General features: G+C 49.7%; 2 protein-coding genes across 5 annotated transcripts in view; one reads left to right on the top strand and one right to left on the bottom strand.

The window, feature by feature from the left end:
• Window positions 1–289: 289 nt before the first annotated feature.
• Window positions 290–10,830, bottom strand: pogza (pogo transposable element derived with ZNF domain a). 4 transcript variants are annotated; one of them, XM_068332469.1, is made up of 25 exons: window positions 8,674–9,762; window positions 8,007–8,178; window positions 7,802–7,923; window positions 7,514–7,574; window positions 7,273–7,443; window positions 7,043–7,201; window positions 6,853–6,938; window positions 6,601–6,765; window positions 6,184–6,428; window positions 5,963–6,114; window positions 5,785–5,885; window positions 5,553–5,699; window positions 5,328–5,462; window positions 5,164–5,226; window positions 4,959–5,056; window positions 4,737–4,889; window positions 4,590–4,649; window positions 4,345–4,460; window positions 4,107–4,143; window positions 3,737–3,911; window positions 3,237–3,647; window positions 2,681–2,974; window positions 2,410–2,604; window positions 2,208–2,338; window positions 290–2,135 (listed from the first exon to the last, which is right to left on the bottom strand). In XM_068332469.1, the coding sequence occupies exons 2-25, from the start codon at window positions 8,158–8,160 to the stop codon at window positions 1,898–1,900; spliced, it is 3,669 nt and encodes a 1,222-aa protein (XP_068188570.1). In that variant the 5' UTR covers window positions 8,161–8,178; window positions 8,674–9,762; the 3' UTR covers window positions 290–1,897. The 4 variants fall into 4 exon arrangements, with proteins under 4 accessions (XP_068188570.1, XP_068188568.1, XP_068188569.1 ...); XM_068332467.1 differs by lacking the exon at window positions 8,674–9,762 and adding an exon at window positions 9,792–10,830 and having other exon boundaries at window positions 291–2,135; XM_068332468.1 differs by lacking the exon at window positions 8,674–9,762 and having other exon boundaries at window positions 291–2,135; window positions 8,007–8,660.
• An 835-nt stretch (window positions 10,831–11,665) lies between these two features.
• vps45 (vacuolar protein sorting 45 homolog) overlaps window positions 11,666–13,646 on the top strand; it is a 6,232-nt gene continuing 4,251 nt past the window's right edge. Inside the window, exons 1-5 of the mRNA XM_068332509.1 lie at window positions 11,666–11,921; window positions 12,870–13,004; window positions 13,073–13,133; window positions 13,237–13,316; window positions 13,471–13,539. Of these exons, the coding sequence (XP_068188610.1) occupies window positions 11,829–11,921; window positions 12,870–13,004; window positions 13,073–13,133; window positions 13,237–13,316; window positions 13,471–13,539 (438 nt within the window). The 5' untranslated portion in view covers window positions 11,666–11,828. The remainder of the gene's footprint in view (window positions 11,922–12,869; window positions 13,005–13,072; window positions 13,134–13,236; window positions 13,317–13,470; window positions 13,540–13,646) is intronic.

Here is a 13,646-nt window from a genome sequence, read left to right as displayed (position 1 = left end):
CCCAGGGGACAGAGGGAGAACTTGTTTCCTGGAGGAGGTTTATTCACGGCATCCCATCACAATATGTGGTTAAAGGCGTCATAAATATGAAGTTTACAATTAAAAAGCAAAAGGAAAGATTGTTTTATTTTCAAATGGATTAAAATAACATTCACCACATTATTTTTTCGATATGAAATATTTTCTAGGCACTGCGGCCAGAAGTATTAATGAAATGACAGATAATCTTTATTATTATCTTACAAATAATTTTAGTGGTTCACTGAACAAAAACGGCTTTAAAAACTGTAAATATGTGCATCACTTACAAATTATTTAAATGTACGTAATGTTTTTGAATATTCCCCTGTAGTTATAGTAATTGTACACTGTCATTTGTTTTGTCATTAAATGTTAAAAACTTTTTTGGGATAGATTGATATTTAAACCTTAATGTCCTTTCTGTAGTTCCCCTTTAGTCCACTGGGGGGCGATTTGGAGTTTCAATAAAGATTTCAGCTTCGTGAAATAAAGAGAAGAAACCCCGGAAGCAGTTTGTTATATATTTCATTTTTAAATTAAAAAAGAATGCTAACTAGCAGAGAGGTGCTAATGTTTTCCACCTGCTCCGTTAGCGTTAGCTGTGAACTAGCTCCAGCTTGGTCATGGATTCGTTCTGACCCAGTACCGACGTGGTTGTGGTCAGTGACGGATCACCAGTGGCTGATGGGAAGTGTTTTGTTTCCTGAAACTTGTTTGGATCCAGACTTCCTCTTGTTTGGTGAGCAAACAAGAGGAAGTGTGGACCAATCAGGAAGGAGAGCACCTTCACCATCCCATCAGCCCCTTCACTCTGGTCTCTGTGAGGACTGAAGATGATTAACGAACGGATGGGGAGGACCAGAACCAGCTGGGAACTCGGATCCAGATCCCCTTGGAGGAGAAACCCTTTAGCTGTCCGGTCTGCAGGAAGTCGTTCCAGCGGAGCCGAGGTGCAGCGGCCCCTGAGAGCCCACAACAGGAAGAAACCCTTCGGCTGCTCCAGTTCTCCGTCCGCTCCAATCGCATCAAACACGCCGGCGTCCCCACGGGCAGCGACCCGGTCACATGTCCGGTGAGTATCTGAGCCGACACACAAGGAAAACGAAGCGTCCCGTCGTCCACGTGGTTCAACGGTTCCAGGAGACGTTAGCTAACTAGCCTCCAGGCTAACTGTTTAACCATTCCCAGATCTGTACGAACTTTACTAATGATTGTAATATTTTTTGGTTATATGAATCTATTTTAAGCTGAAAGTTAAATTTTATTTTTTGAATATAGTACAGAAAAAACGTCTCTGTCTCGTCTTCAGCTGCTTCTTCCTCATCGTGGGTCACGGGGGTTGCTAGGGGCTAATATATTATGTTTTATTGTACAGTAACATGTGTTTTTAACCGTTTTATAGTGATTTTATTATTCTAATATATAAGCAGCAAAACAACATAAATGTGATTTGAAAACTGACGTAACTCCACGCGACGTAAACCAAGGTTTACCTGAGATCCGATCTTGCTCCTGTGTTTCTGGTTAGAGTCTGAAGTGAAGAGTTTGTGTTTCAAAATCTTTTATTCTTCATTTGTTGACCATTTGGGCGTGAATCGGTTTCTTGATCTAGAAACTTTGGCAGGAAGCAGGAAAATTATCCCTCAAAAAATAAGTTGTGTTCATCTCTCCCTTTTAATCCTCCTGAACTCGTTCTGGTGTCAGCAGGCTCTTGATCGGAGCTCAGCACGATTAAAAAACATCCCAATAAAAAAATCGTGACTAGCGAAGCCGCGCTAGCACGTAGATGACTGATCGGTTATTGATCCGATCTTCAGCTCAGACTTCAAATCGTTCAGGACCTTGAAGATGTGACGACTGTGATCGTCCCAGACGTTCAGGTCGTTGGTTCTACGGGAACCGATCCACTCAGGCGAGTCTGGAGGTCTGAAGCGTGTGGTTCCAACTTCCTGTCCTCCTTCATCACCAGCAGCAGCTCCAGCTGAGGCTGTGGACCGGCGGGGGGCTCTGGGATCTCCACAGGCTGGGTCAGGGACTGGGTCAGGGTCTGGATCATCCTGGCCGCCTCCCTCCGCGTCTCCACCTCCTGCATTTTCCCCACCGACGCAAACGACCTGCAGAGACGGAACCGGAGATGAAGAAGACGAACGAACACCTGTGAGGGGGGAGAACGGCGCCGTTCACACCTGCGGAGGATTTCCGGGTCAGAGTTCAGGGTGGAGGAAACTTCGCTTAGCCAGCAGCCCAGAGTCAGCGTCAGCCGCTCCCCGTCCAGCCCCCCCAGGTCGCCCCGAGCCATCAGCTGAGTCCAGCGCGTCTGCAGAGAGAGGAGAGGTTCAGGACGGCCAATCACACGGCGCCAGACAGGAAAGGGGGCGGAGCCGGTACCTGCAGGAAGTCTCCGAGCACGGGCGTGACGCAGAGGTGCAGCGGCTGCAGGCAGCAGCAGCAGCCTGAGGGGATGAAGAACAGGCTGGTGCTCAGGTCGCTCAGGCTGCTCCTGAAGGCGGCGCTCAGGTGCCCCCGGTGGACGTCTGCCAGCAGCAGCGTCCCTCCCCTGGAGGCCACGTGGGGGCGCCACACCTGCACACAGTAAAAACGTGACGTCACATGACCACAGCTGGGGGAGGGGGGGGGTTGGGGTGGGCGGGGCTCTCACCTTCTCGATCCAGGTGCCGTGACACTCCAGGTGGACGGCTTTGCCTTTAGTCGCCAGCAGGACGTTGTCGGGGAAACCTTCGGGGACGTCCAGGGAGCGCCCCTGGTGCATCAGCAGGGGGGGCAGGAAGGTGCCGTCGGAGAGGGCGGACAGGACGATGTCGAAGGTGGCGTTCTGGCCGGCGGCGCCGAACAGCTGCAGCGCGTCGGGGTCGTGCTTCAGGAACTTCGCCCAGTTTACGTAGACGGAGAACTCGTCCATGCAGGCCACCAGGTGGGGCGCTCTGCTCGCCACCTGGGGGGGGGGGGGACACCATCAGCGGGGGATTCTGGGAACCCTGCAATGCTGTTGGTAGCTAGCATGCTAACAGAGGTAACGCCACCGCGAGAAGATCCTGAAAACTTTTTCTGAAGATCTCAATGTTCAACGTCAGCATCAAAACGGTTTGAGGTTCATTTGTGCTAGCACCAGGTTAGCTATCATGCTACATGCATCCTACCAGGTTAGCTAGCATGCTACATACGCTACATGCTAATGCGGTGTTCAGTGAGGCGACCTGTGCGGACAGCACGCTGGTGAAGGCGTGGCTCTTGTCCCTAGTGCTCTTGGGTAATTGCCCCAGGTGTCCGTCGGCGCTGACGGGCTGCAGGCCGAGGTCGTGCCTCAGCAGGAAGTCGACCGTCCAGCTGTAGAGGTCCAGCGGCCGCGCGTCCCCCCCCAGCACCCTCCTGGCGATCCACAGCAGGATGCCCTCGCTGGTGTTCTGCTGCTGCTCGCGCTGACTCAGCACCCACTCCGCCAGCGTCTCCGTCACCCAGTTCCACTTCCTGTCCAGCAGGCGGCGCTCCTGCTCCCGGACCCACGACAGGACGGTCTGGGGGGCCGTCTGGTAGCAGCGGGAGGCCTGGGGGAGCCCCTGGCAGAGGCAGCAGAGCACCGCCTGGAACTGGGACGCCGTCAGGGTATGCTGGGGCGGGGGGGGGGAGAGAGCAGAACTCTGGTCGTCATGGCAACCAACGCTGCCATGTAATCAACATAAAAATAACTTCTGCTCACCTGGACATGTGTGGGGGCGGGGCCCACGAACTTAATGGTCATGGCGGGCGGGGACGAGGGCAGCAGGGGGGCAGTCAGAGCTTTGACTGACAGCTGGTTCTGGGTCTGAACGGAGGAGGGCAGCTGGTCGAGGGGGATGAAGGCTCCGCCCCCTTCTCCAGTGGATGGCGTGTCACTGAGGACGGACGAGAACCAATCAGAAATAAGAATGGTTTGATTCTTGAAGTCATGATCAGACAGGAAGTGATGTAAAGACCACAGGAAGGGAAACAGAATGAAGGGGCGGATTATAAAGGGCTTTTACTGTGAAGGGGCGGATTGTTAAAGGCTTTTACTGTGAAGGGGTTTGATCAGTGGCTTGTTTGTTTACCTGCACGAGTCGTCCTTTGGTTTCACGTTCTCTGGTTCTGGAACAACAGAATTTATTAGCATCAGAAAAACAAAGGAGATAATTAGAGACTGCAGCTAACATTAGCAAGTCTACAGTCTACGGCTAACGTTAGCCACCCACTGTATCAGAAATTCATTAGCAGCATGCTACCAACAGTCTGACTGAAGTCCTAGTGTCTGTTTCAGGTGTGTGTGTGTGTGTGTGTGTGTGTGTATACCGCTGTGGGTTAGCATCACGCAGCGATGCCCCGGTCGGTCTGTCACGTGATTGGCCATCGTGTCTCCTGCGCGGGTCGTGAACCAACACGCCGTGCATCTGAGCGTCTGCGACAACCTGGAATAAAAGTGACGCTGCGTTCACTGACCCCCCCCAGACCAAAACGTTTCACCTGCTGCTCAGAGCAGGGGCGGGGTGCTGGGCGTGGCTCTGAATGAATCAGCCAATCAGAAGAGAAAGCGTTACCTGGGCGGTGACCGGAAGAGGCTGGAGTAGCGCGGCGTCAGCCTGCAGGTGGTGTGTTTACTGCACAGAGGGAGGAAGTGACATCATCATCACCCTCAGACGGAGGGCGGTTGTAGGCGGTTCCGGGCATGAAGGGGCGGGGCCCACCTGATCATGTGGTTGGCGTAAGAGGTGGAGCAGCAGGTGACGAACCGGCAGACAGAGCAGCGGACCGACGAAGGGAAGTGAGACCGGAAGTCCCGGAACGTTGACAGACACTCAATGCAGCGCCGGGGGGGGCGGGGGGCGTCGTCTTCATCGCTGAGAGAGAAAGAGCGGGGTGGAGCCACGTTTTCAAACAGGAAGGGGAGGAGCTGGGGCATCTCCTACCTGTCTGGGGCGAGGCTGGACAGCAGCTCCCTGAGGCTCTCCACCGGCTTCCTTTTGGGCATGTCCTCATCTGGGGGGGGCGGGTCGACAGCGACCACCTGGAGCACAGGAGGGTTGACGCCAAATATTAATCCGCGCTTTTATTTTGAAATGTTTTACAGTAATTCTAAATGTCTGTTGACTTCCTGCTTCCTGTTGGACCGACCTTACAGGGGGTCAGAGTGTCGTCACAGCTTCCTGCAGCCAGAGAGTACGTCCTCACGGTCACCTGGACACACACACACACACACACACACACACACGTCAGTGGAGGTCATGTGACATGTACGACGGTGCTCTCTAGTGATTGTGATTAGTTCCTCAGCCCACCTTGGTTCCGGGCTGGAGTCCTTTGAGCTGGGGGGGCCTGACGTGGGTCCCGTGATGCCGCTCGCTGTGGTGGGCGTGGTCTTTGATAAACAGGAAGTGGAGGCGGCACTTCCTGCAGCTGAACACGTGTTTACCCTGCGCAGACGGGAACGACGTTCAGAGAAGATTCGAGACGGAATCGAACGGCCGTTCTGTGTGTGTTGCCGTGGCGACATGGTGTGTCACCTGATGCTTGGCGAAGTGCTGCTGGTAGCAGGCGTTGCTCTGCAGGACCCTCAGGCAGTACTGACACAGCAGGAACTTGGTGCCGGCGTGAACCGTCTCGAAGTGGGACCAGACATCCGAGTAGAACGACGAGCGGAAGTCACACACCTGTAGGACACACACACACACACGCGCACGCGCGTTCACATGTGTGACAGCGTCAGGGGGGTGGGGCCTGTGTGCGGTGCCTCACCTGGCAGACGTACGGCATCTCCCCCGGCTTGTGAGTCGTCTTCATGTGCAACAGGAAGTCCGGCTCGCTGGAGAAGTCCACTTCACAGATCCGGCACTGGGCTGGAAACACACACATCATCACACACAGGTTTGTGCATGTGTGTGTGTGTGATTTTGTGTGTGTGTGTGTTGCACACCTGTGGACCCCTGCTGGCTGTGAGCCGCCTCCATGTGGCGCTGCAGGCGAACGGGCGACAGGAAGCGGCGGAAGCAGACGGGACACGACGGATCGGCGTGTCCGTCCTGCAGAGACTCTGCCCACGCGTGTTTCTGCATGTGAGCCATCAGCCTGGAACACAGCGTGAGTCAGCGTGTGTGTGTGTGTGTGTGTGTGTGCGTATGTGTGTGTGTGTCTTACGCGATGTTGCTGTCCAGAGTCTCAGAACAGTGGAGGCAGTGGAACTTAAGCCCCGCCCCTCCGGGATCAGCACCGTCGCGCCCGGGGGCGGAGCCGTAGTAGAAGTCCTCCACCATGATAACCAGTTTACCGGAGGGGGGGCGGCTCTCGAACCGGGGGGAGCTGCACATAGATGAGATAGAGGAGGGCGGCGCCGAGCTGCCGAACCGGTCAGGCTGGACGTCATTGGCTGGTTTGGAGCTCGGCTGGAGAGGAACAGGAAGTAGAAAAAACCAGGGCCAAAGGTAATCTGATTACCTTTGCTATAGTCTACCTCTGATGTAGTCTGATTACCTCTGATGTAGTCTGATTACCTCTGATGTAGTCTGATGATGATGATAATGGTGTTGATGGTAATGATGATGATGATGTTCTCACCTGGGACCCTGATTGGTTAGGTGGACTCGTGGCGACAGGAAGTCCCGCCCGAGTCTTGACGCCTCTACTGGAGGCGCCGCGAGACGACTTCCTGTCTTTGCTCCGCCTCCACAGGTTCTTCCTCCTCAGGTTCTTCAGACTCTTGGTGATGGCCGGGCTGCACAGCTGGGGGAGGGGGAGGAGTCGGCGTTGAGCTGTGATGTCATGGGACGAGTGGGAGGGGGCGTGGCCACAGGGGGCGTGGCTACTTACACACATGAAGCCTCGCAGCTCCGTGATGAGTTTGTACTGCGACTTGCAGACGAGGCAGCCGGGGGGAGCCACGGCCTCCAGCTGACCTGAGGACAAGAAGTCACCGGAGGAAGGGTCAGAGGTCACACGGGTCAGAGGTCACACAGGTCAGAGGTCACACAGGAAATGGGTCCAGGCGGGGGCATCAAACCTTTATGGAGGTCCTTCAGAGGAGCTGCTGGGTTCTTTGGAGAGTCCAGGTCCGGGGGCGGGGCCGGGGGCGGGGCCGAGGGCGGGGAACTCGCTCTGGATCTGAAGTTCACGCTGTGGCTGCTCAAAACCCTCTGAGCCGCTTCGCCTGACACCACACCTGAGCAACGGGGGGGAGGGGGGAGTTAGCGCCATCACGTCTCCTTCAGACCCACAGAGGGGGGGACTTACCTGTGATGATGGGGATGGGCTCGCCCTGAGGGGGAGGAGGGACGGGTGGAGGAGGAGGGGTGCTATTGCGGCGGGCCCCCACAGGACTGGTGGCGTTCTGAGACGTGAGGCTCTGGATGGAGGCGAAGCCGCCGGTGCCTCCGGGACGAGAACCCAGCATCATGTCGGCACCTGGACCAGAAAGACGGGAGTCAGAGGTCAGGCCTTCATCGCCTGACTGTGAAGCAGGAAGTGAACTGACCTCCGGGCAGCAGGGAGACGAGACGACCGTTCAGACGGAAGCTCAGAGGAAGTCCTGAAGGCTGGAGACACGGCAGAAGGTCAGAAGGTCGCCACGATTAGAGCAAACTGGTCATTATGACCACAATGTTCATAAGTCGGTCCAGTCCTGTTTGTTGGTTGAGGACTTCCTGTCGCCTGCCGCTCTGATTATCATCATTAGCAACATTTAGCTGCTAATCAGGATGATTTTTTGTTTTTCTTTCCTCTGAGGAGAGACAAACCCTCCGGATCAGAGGGGTTCCATTACCTCAACTGTGGCGTCCGGCGACTTCCTGTCTGGGGGGGAACCGCTGCTGCTGATTGGTGGAGCTGGGATAGGGATGATCCTCAGTGATCCTGAGTCCTCTGGATGGGCCGCCGTCTCCAGAGCTGCAGGAACACAAAGGTGAGTTTATTCTTATAAAGCAGAATCTTTGTGTTTCTTTATAAACAGACTGAGAACAGATCTCCACCTTCATCACTTTCCTCCTCTTCCTCTTCGTCCTCATGATCCTCTTCTTCATCTTCTGTCTCTGGTGACTGAGGCCAGCCCTGCTCCTCTTCATCACACTCCATCAGCAGGTCATCATTTTGGCCCGCTGCGCTCTTCTTCATCACCTCCTCCATAAGCCAATCAGAACGCAGCTGTAACACAAACGGTTCAACCTCATGATGGCCTGCAGGAACCAACGGCGTTTAGCGGTGGGTGCTCCCTGCTATCTGACTGACGAGGGTCACTGGAGTCCAGTGAGAGCTGATTTCAGTCAGAGGCTGAACTCAATGCTAACAGCTAACGTAGCGTAACAGGGCTGGCTCCTCCCCATCTGACGCGCCAAACCACAAAATATATTTGATTTGTTTGACTCATTTAAGTGGAGCGCGACTTGAGCGCCGTTAGAGTTTCCAGAGCGAGTCGATAGACACCAACACTCAACACGGACGCTGTCTGTGGACGGAATTCATTTTAACTTTAATTTGAAATATTTACCTGCGTGGCTCACAAGGACGAGTCTTAGTGACTGTCAGATAATCAGTAAGAATTAAAAAAAAGATAAAAATTTAGTTGAAACTGAAGCCAATTCATTTATTTGTTTATGGTGGATATACGTTAGCTAACCTTAGCTGGCAAATGAACACCACCTGTTTCTATGTGGATTCGGTGGCTAACAGTTAGCATTCAGGTGACATTTTTTTTCCAGCGAACAACTTGAGTCCAGCTGCCTTTAAGCTCGAAAAGCTCATCGCTGGTAAGGAAGAAGCAGAAAATATCAAACTGACAAAAAAACCATCAAATTACACAAAGGTTACTGAGTTAGAGCTGCTAATGCATTTTTACTTAATGTATAATTACATCGTTATTATCTATGGATACATGTAAATAAATGGCGTCTTGACATATTAGCTCGTGATGCTAAAGCTTTAAAGGTAGGTGTATCTTTTCCACATTAAAATGTTATTTACGATAACAAATATTTGTGAAATGTTTTGTGGAATTGTACCAAATCTGTACAACAATGTTCGTATCGGAAAGAATCTTTGATGTTTTAATAGATAAGTATCTATTTAAACTTCTGTTTTCACAACTTCAAGGAAAATGAGTTGATATATTAAATACTAAAATTGCTGTATGACAATATTTACCTTAAACATTAGCTAAACTGTAAACAAGACTGTCATAAAGATTTTCATCAGAATAATCTGATTAGTTTATTTCACCATCAGATTTCATGTGTTGTTCTGATTGTTTTACACACTGATAATTGACATATAATTAATTACATAAATCTGATGGTCGTAAACGGAAATTACTCCAATCACTGAAAACATTTTAAAATACATATAAATCCAGGTTTGAATGCCTTCAGATTATTTTGTGGTGTATAAAAAACATCTCACAACATAATTATAACTTAATATTTCATTAATTATTTTCACATTTGTCGTCCACCTAAAGGTAACTCTAGTGTTTAAAATGAGGCATGAGGTTAGACTTTCCCTTTTAAGTCAAAATGATTTATAAACCACAGTAATAAATAAATAGTAAGATTTAAACTCGTTCTAGTAGATATTAATCAGTTAATGGGCTCAAAAAGCAGATCTAAAAGAAATGTAGCAGGTTAGCAAGAAAAGTTAACAAGCTACTGTATCACAGCTAATTTACATAACTGTATAGATGCATAACATTACAGAACTGACTTAATATCAATTTTCTGTTTACTTAAAAACTTGAAATGTTAAAAAGAAAGCGAGTATCTTACTGTTTTAGTGTCCTGCTCCTCCAGCTGCTGGCTGCACAGCTCACCCCTTCTCCCACGTTAATAAGACACTAATGCTAACAAGCTACAGCTAGCATAGCAGCTACCAGCAGATTCCATTAAGTCTGCTTTATAACCGGACGGAGGAGCGGAGCAGGAAGTCGCTTACCTCGTCCGCACCTTCTATTTGTTAAATAAATAGTTATTCCGCGAAAAATGAACTTTTAAACTGTTTGTTTAACTAAACTATTGCAGATCAGTAAGAACCAGGCACCGGTTAGCATTAGCAGCTCCGTTCATACTGTAGTTTGTTACCCTGTATCGAAGGAACTAGTGTATCCCTCCGCCACCTCCGCCCGTCTACTGTAGGCACTAGCTGCTGGAAGGCGGAGTGATATCTATCGGGAGGCACAGAACCACAGCAGTAACGTCGTTTTTAAAATGTTTCAAACCGGTTTAGCGGAAGTTACTTCTTTTCACGTAAAGAAACGCCAAAGATATGACGTCATTTTAATAAAAACGTCATCAGCGAGGTTTTTATCTCATGTTGAACTGAACATGTTTGCGTGCTAACAGGTGTTAGCATGCTAACGTCCCTCTATGTTTAAACCTAAAGGCGCTCGCGCTGTGCAGGAAGTCGTTTCTGACGTTTTATTATTTCACAAGTTTTTTACTTTCGCTGAAAGAATTTCATCATTCAGTCAAAGTGAAAACAAACATGAGCGAACATGAGCGTTGTGTCACCTGCTAAAGTGAATAGCTGAGCATCAGCTAACATAAGCTAACCAGCTACCTTTGGCTGGTTTTCTGTTCCCCATGAAAAGAAAAAACCTTCAGATAAAATTAAAAAAGAAAAGATTGACCATTCTGATGATTATTTCTATGTCTGAGGTTATAACACACAAACTACACAATGTATGAACTGAGTAGAGCGAGATGCCATGTTTCTGACGTAAATAACATGAATAATTATTAACACGTGATGTTAAAATGAACATTCCATCCATCTGTCCACTTCCTGTGGCGTTCTGCAGGGCTCCAGGGTGGTTTTCCTCTGCCACTGATGGTGATGATGATGATGGTGATGATGATGACGATGATGATGACGATAATGGTGATGATGGTGATGGTGATGATGATGACGATGATGATGATGATGGTGATGCTATTGTGGCCTCTGGGGGATGAGCAGCGTCGTCAGATCATGTGTGTTTTTAGTCAGGCGTGGACACCCACTCCAACAATGTCCATCCGTGTGAAGGATCCGTCTGTCATGCAAATAAATTCAGGGACTGTTGTAGTTGTTGTTGCCCACTGCTGTTTAAACCTATTTAAAAGATATTAAAGTTAAACACAAACATCCTAAAGGCCTCCACAACTGAGCTATTATAGCAGCAAAAAGGAATGGAATGGAGAATAAACAACACCAGGATAGTTTAAATAGATGCTATCAGGAGCTAGTTTGCTCCCCACCGTGTCATTTAGTTTATCTAGTGATCAACACATATTTAAATTGTCCAGCTATTTATTTGTTACATATAAAACTGATGTCTGGGTACAAAATTTAAAAACTTACATTTACAATGGAGTGCTCCAACAGTGGAGGTTGATGATCCTCTGTGGCGAGTTCTGAGGTATTTGTTAACATATTTATACCTTCACATTTCTCAACAAAAGAAAAATATATTAGTATTATTAATAACAATTATATTATCATCATCATCATCATTATTATTATCATTATTATAAGAAGAAGAGAAGATTATTATATAAACGTCACAATTCAACATTTTCAGTTTTTAACTTGTTTTTGCAAACCGGAGTCTTACGAGCTCCGCAAAATACGTAATGACGTCATTCGTGTCGTGAGCTTGGGCGACCCGGAAGTAAACCTGCTGCGGTGTCGCAGCTCAGCTGATCTGTCCTCGGAGGCGACAGAAAAGCTCGCAGTGGTCCGACGCAGCGGCGGCTGATCGCGTGTTGCTGTTGTTGTTATTTTTGTTGTTATTGTTGTTGTTGTTGTTTCTCTGTGTCGTCATCATGAACGTAACGCTCGCGGTGAAGCAGTACATCTCCAAGATGATCGAGAACAGCGGGCCCGGGATGAAGGTGCTGCTGATGGACAAGGAGACGGTGAGACGGACCTGGTTCATGCTGTCTGTAGCTACTGTCTGTAGCTACTGTCTGTAGCTACTGTCTGTAGCTACTGTCTATTAGCTACTGTCTGTAGCTACTGTCTGTAGCTACTGTCTGTTAGCTACTGTCTGTAGCTACTGTCTGTAGCTACTGTCTGTAGCTACTGTCTATTAGCTACTGTCTGTAGCTACTGTCTGTAGCTACTGTCTGTAGCTACAGACAGTAGCTACTGTCTATCAGCTACTGTCTGTAGCTACTGTCTGTAGCTACTGTCTGTTAGCCGCTGTCTGTTAGCCACTGTCTGTTAGCTACTGTCTGTTAGCCACTGTTAGCTACTGTCTGTTAGCCACTGTCTATTAGCTACTGTCTGTTAGCCGCTGTCTGTTAGCCACTGTCTGTTAGCTACTATCTGTTACCCTGTCTGTTACCTGTGTATTACCTGTCTGGTACCCCTGTCCATTACCCTGTTTGTTACCTGTCTGTTACCCTGTCTGTTACCCCTGTCTTTTACCCTGTTTGTTACCCTGTCTGTTACCTGTCTGTTACCCCTGTCCTTTACCCTGTTTGTTACCCTGTCTGTTACCCCTGTCCATTACCCTGTTTGTTACCCTGTCTGTTACCCTGTCTGTTACCCCTGTCCATTACCCTGTTTGTTACCCTGTCTGTTACCCTGTCTGTTACCCCTGTCCTTTACCCTGTTTGTTACCCTGTCTGTTACCCTGTCTGTTACCTCTGTCTTTTACCCTGTTTGTTACCCTGTTTGTTACCCTGTCTGTTACCCCTGTCCTTTACCCTGTTTGTTACCCTGTCTGTTACCTGTCTGTTACCCTGTCTGTTACCCTGTCTGTTACCCTGTCTGTTACCCCTGTCCTTTACCCTGTTTGTTACCCTGTCTGTTACCCTGTCTGTTACCTGTCTGTTGACCCCTGTCTACCACGTCCACAGACGGGTGTGGTCAGTATGGTCTACACCCAGTCAGAGATCCTGCAGAAGGAGGTTTACCTGTTTGAGCGCATCGACTCCCAGAGCAGAGACAACATGAAGCACCTGAAGGCCATCTGCTTCCTCCGGCCCACAAAGGTAAGAAACCCGCGCTAGAACCCTCGGAGACGCCTTCCAGACGCTGCTCAGGGCTCTGTGCTCCACAGGAGAACGTGGGACACCTCATCCAGGAGCTGAGGAGGCCCAAGTACAGCGTTTACTTCATCTGTAAGAGACAGCAGGACCCCCCCAACCCTGACCCCACCCCAGAGGGGTAGAGTGTAATTGTGCTGTATTCTTTGTGCTGGTCCTCACTGCCTCTGTGTTTCAGACTTCAGTAATGTGATCAGTAAGAGTGAGGTCAAAGCTCTGGCTGAGGCCGACGAACAGGAAGTGGTCGCCGAAGTCCAGGTGAGGGTTGGTGTGACAGACTGGTGACCCCACAAACCACTGAAGATCACTAACCGTGTGTGTGTGTGTGTGTGTGTGTGTGTGTGTGTGTGTGTGTGTGTGTGTGTGTGTGTGTGTGTGTGTGTGTGTGTGTGTGTGTGTGTGTGAGATGCAGGAGTTTTACGGAGACTTCATCGCTGTGAATCCTCACCTTTTTTCGCTCAACCTTCAGGGCGTGGCCCGAGTGAGTCCACTACAGTCCACTATAGTTCACTACAGTTCACTACAGACCTCTTAAATGATAGTCTGTCGTCTACATTTAGCATGTAGCATCACTCTTAGCAGCCCGGC

Source organism: Antennarius striatus, chromosome 14, assembly GCF_040054535.1.
Source record: "Antennarius striatus isolate MH-2024 chromosome 14, ASM4005453v1, whole genome shotgun sequence".
In the NCBI taxonomy this organism is placed as follows: Eukaryota; Metazoa; Chordata; class Actinopteri; order Lophiiformes; family Antennariidae; genus Antennarius; species Antennarius striatus.
This window is presented reverse-complemented; position numbering and strand designations above follow the sequence as displayed.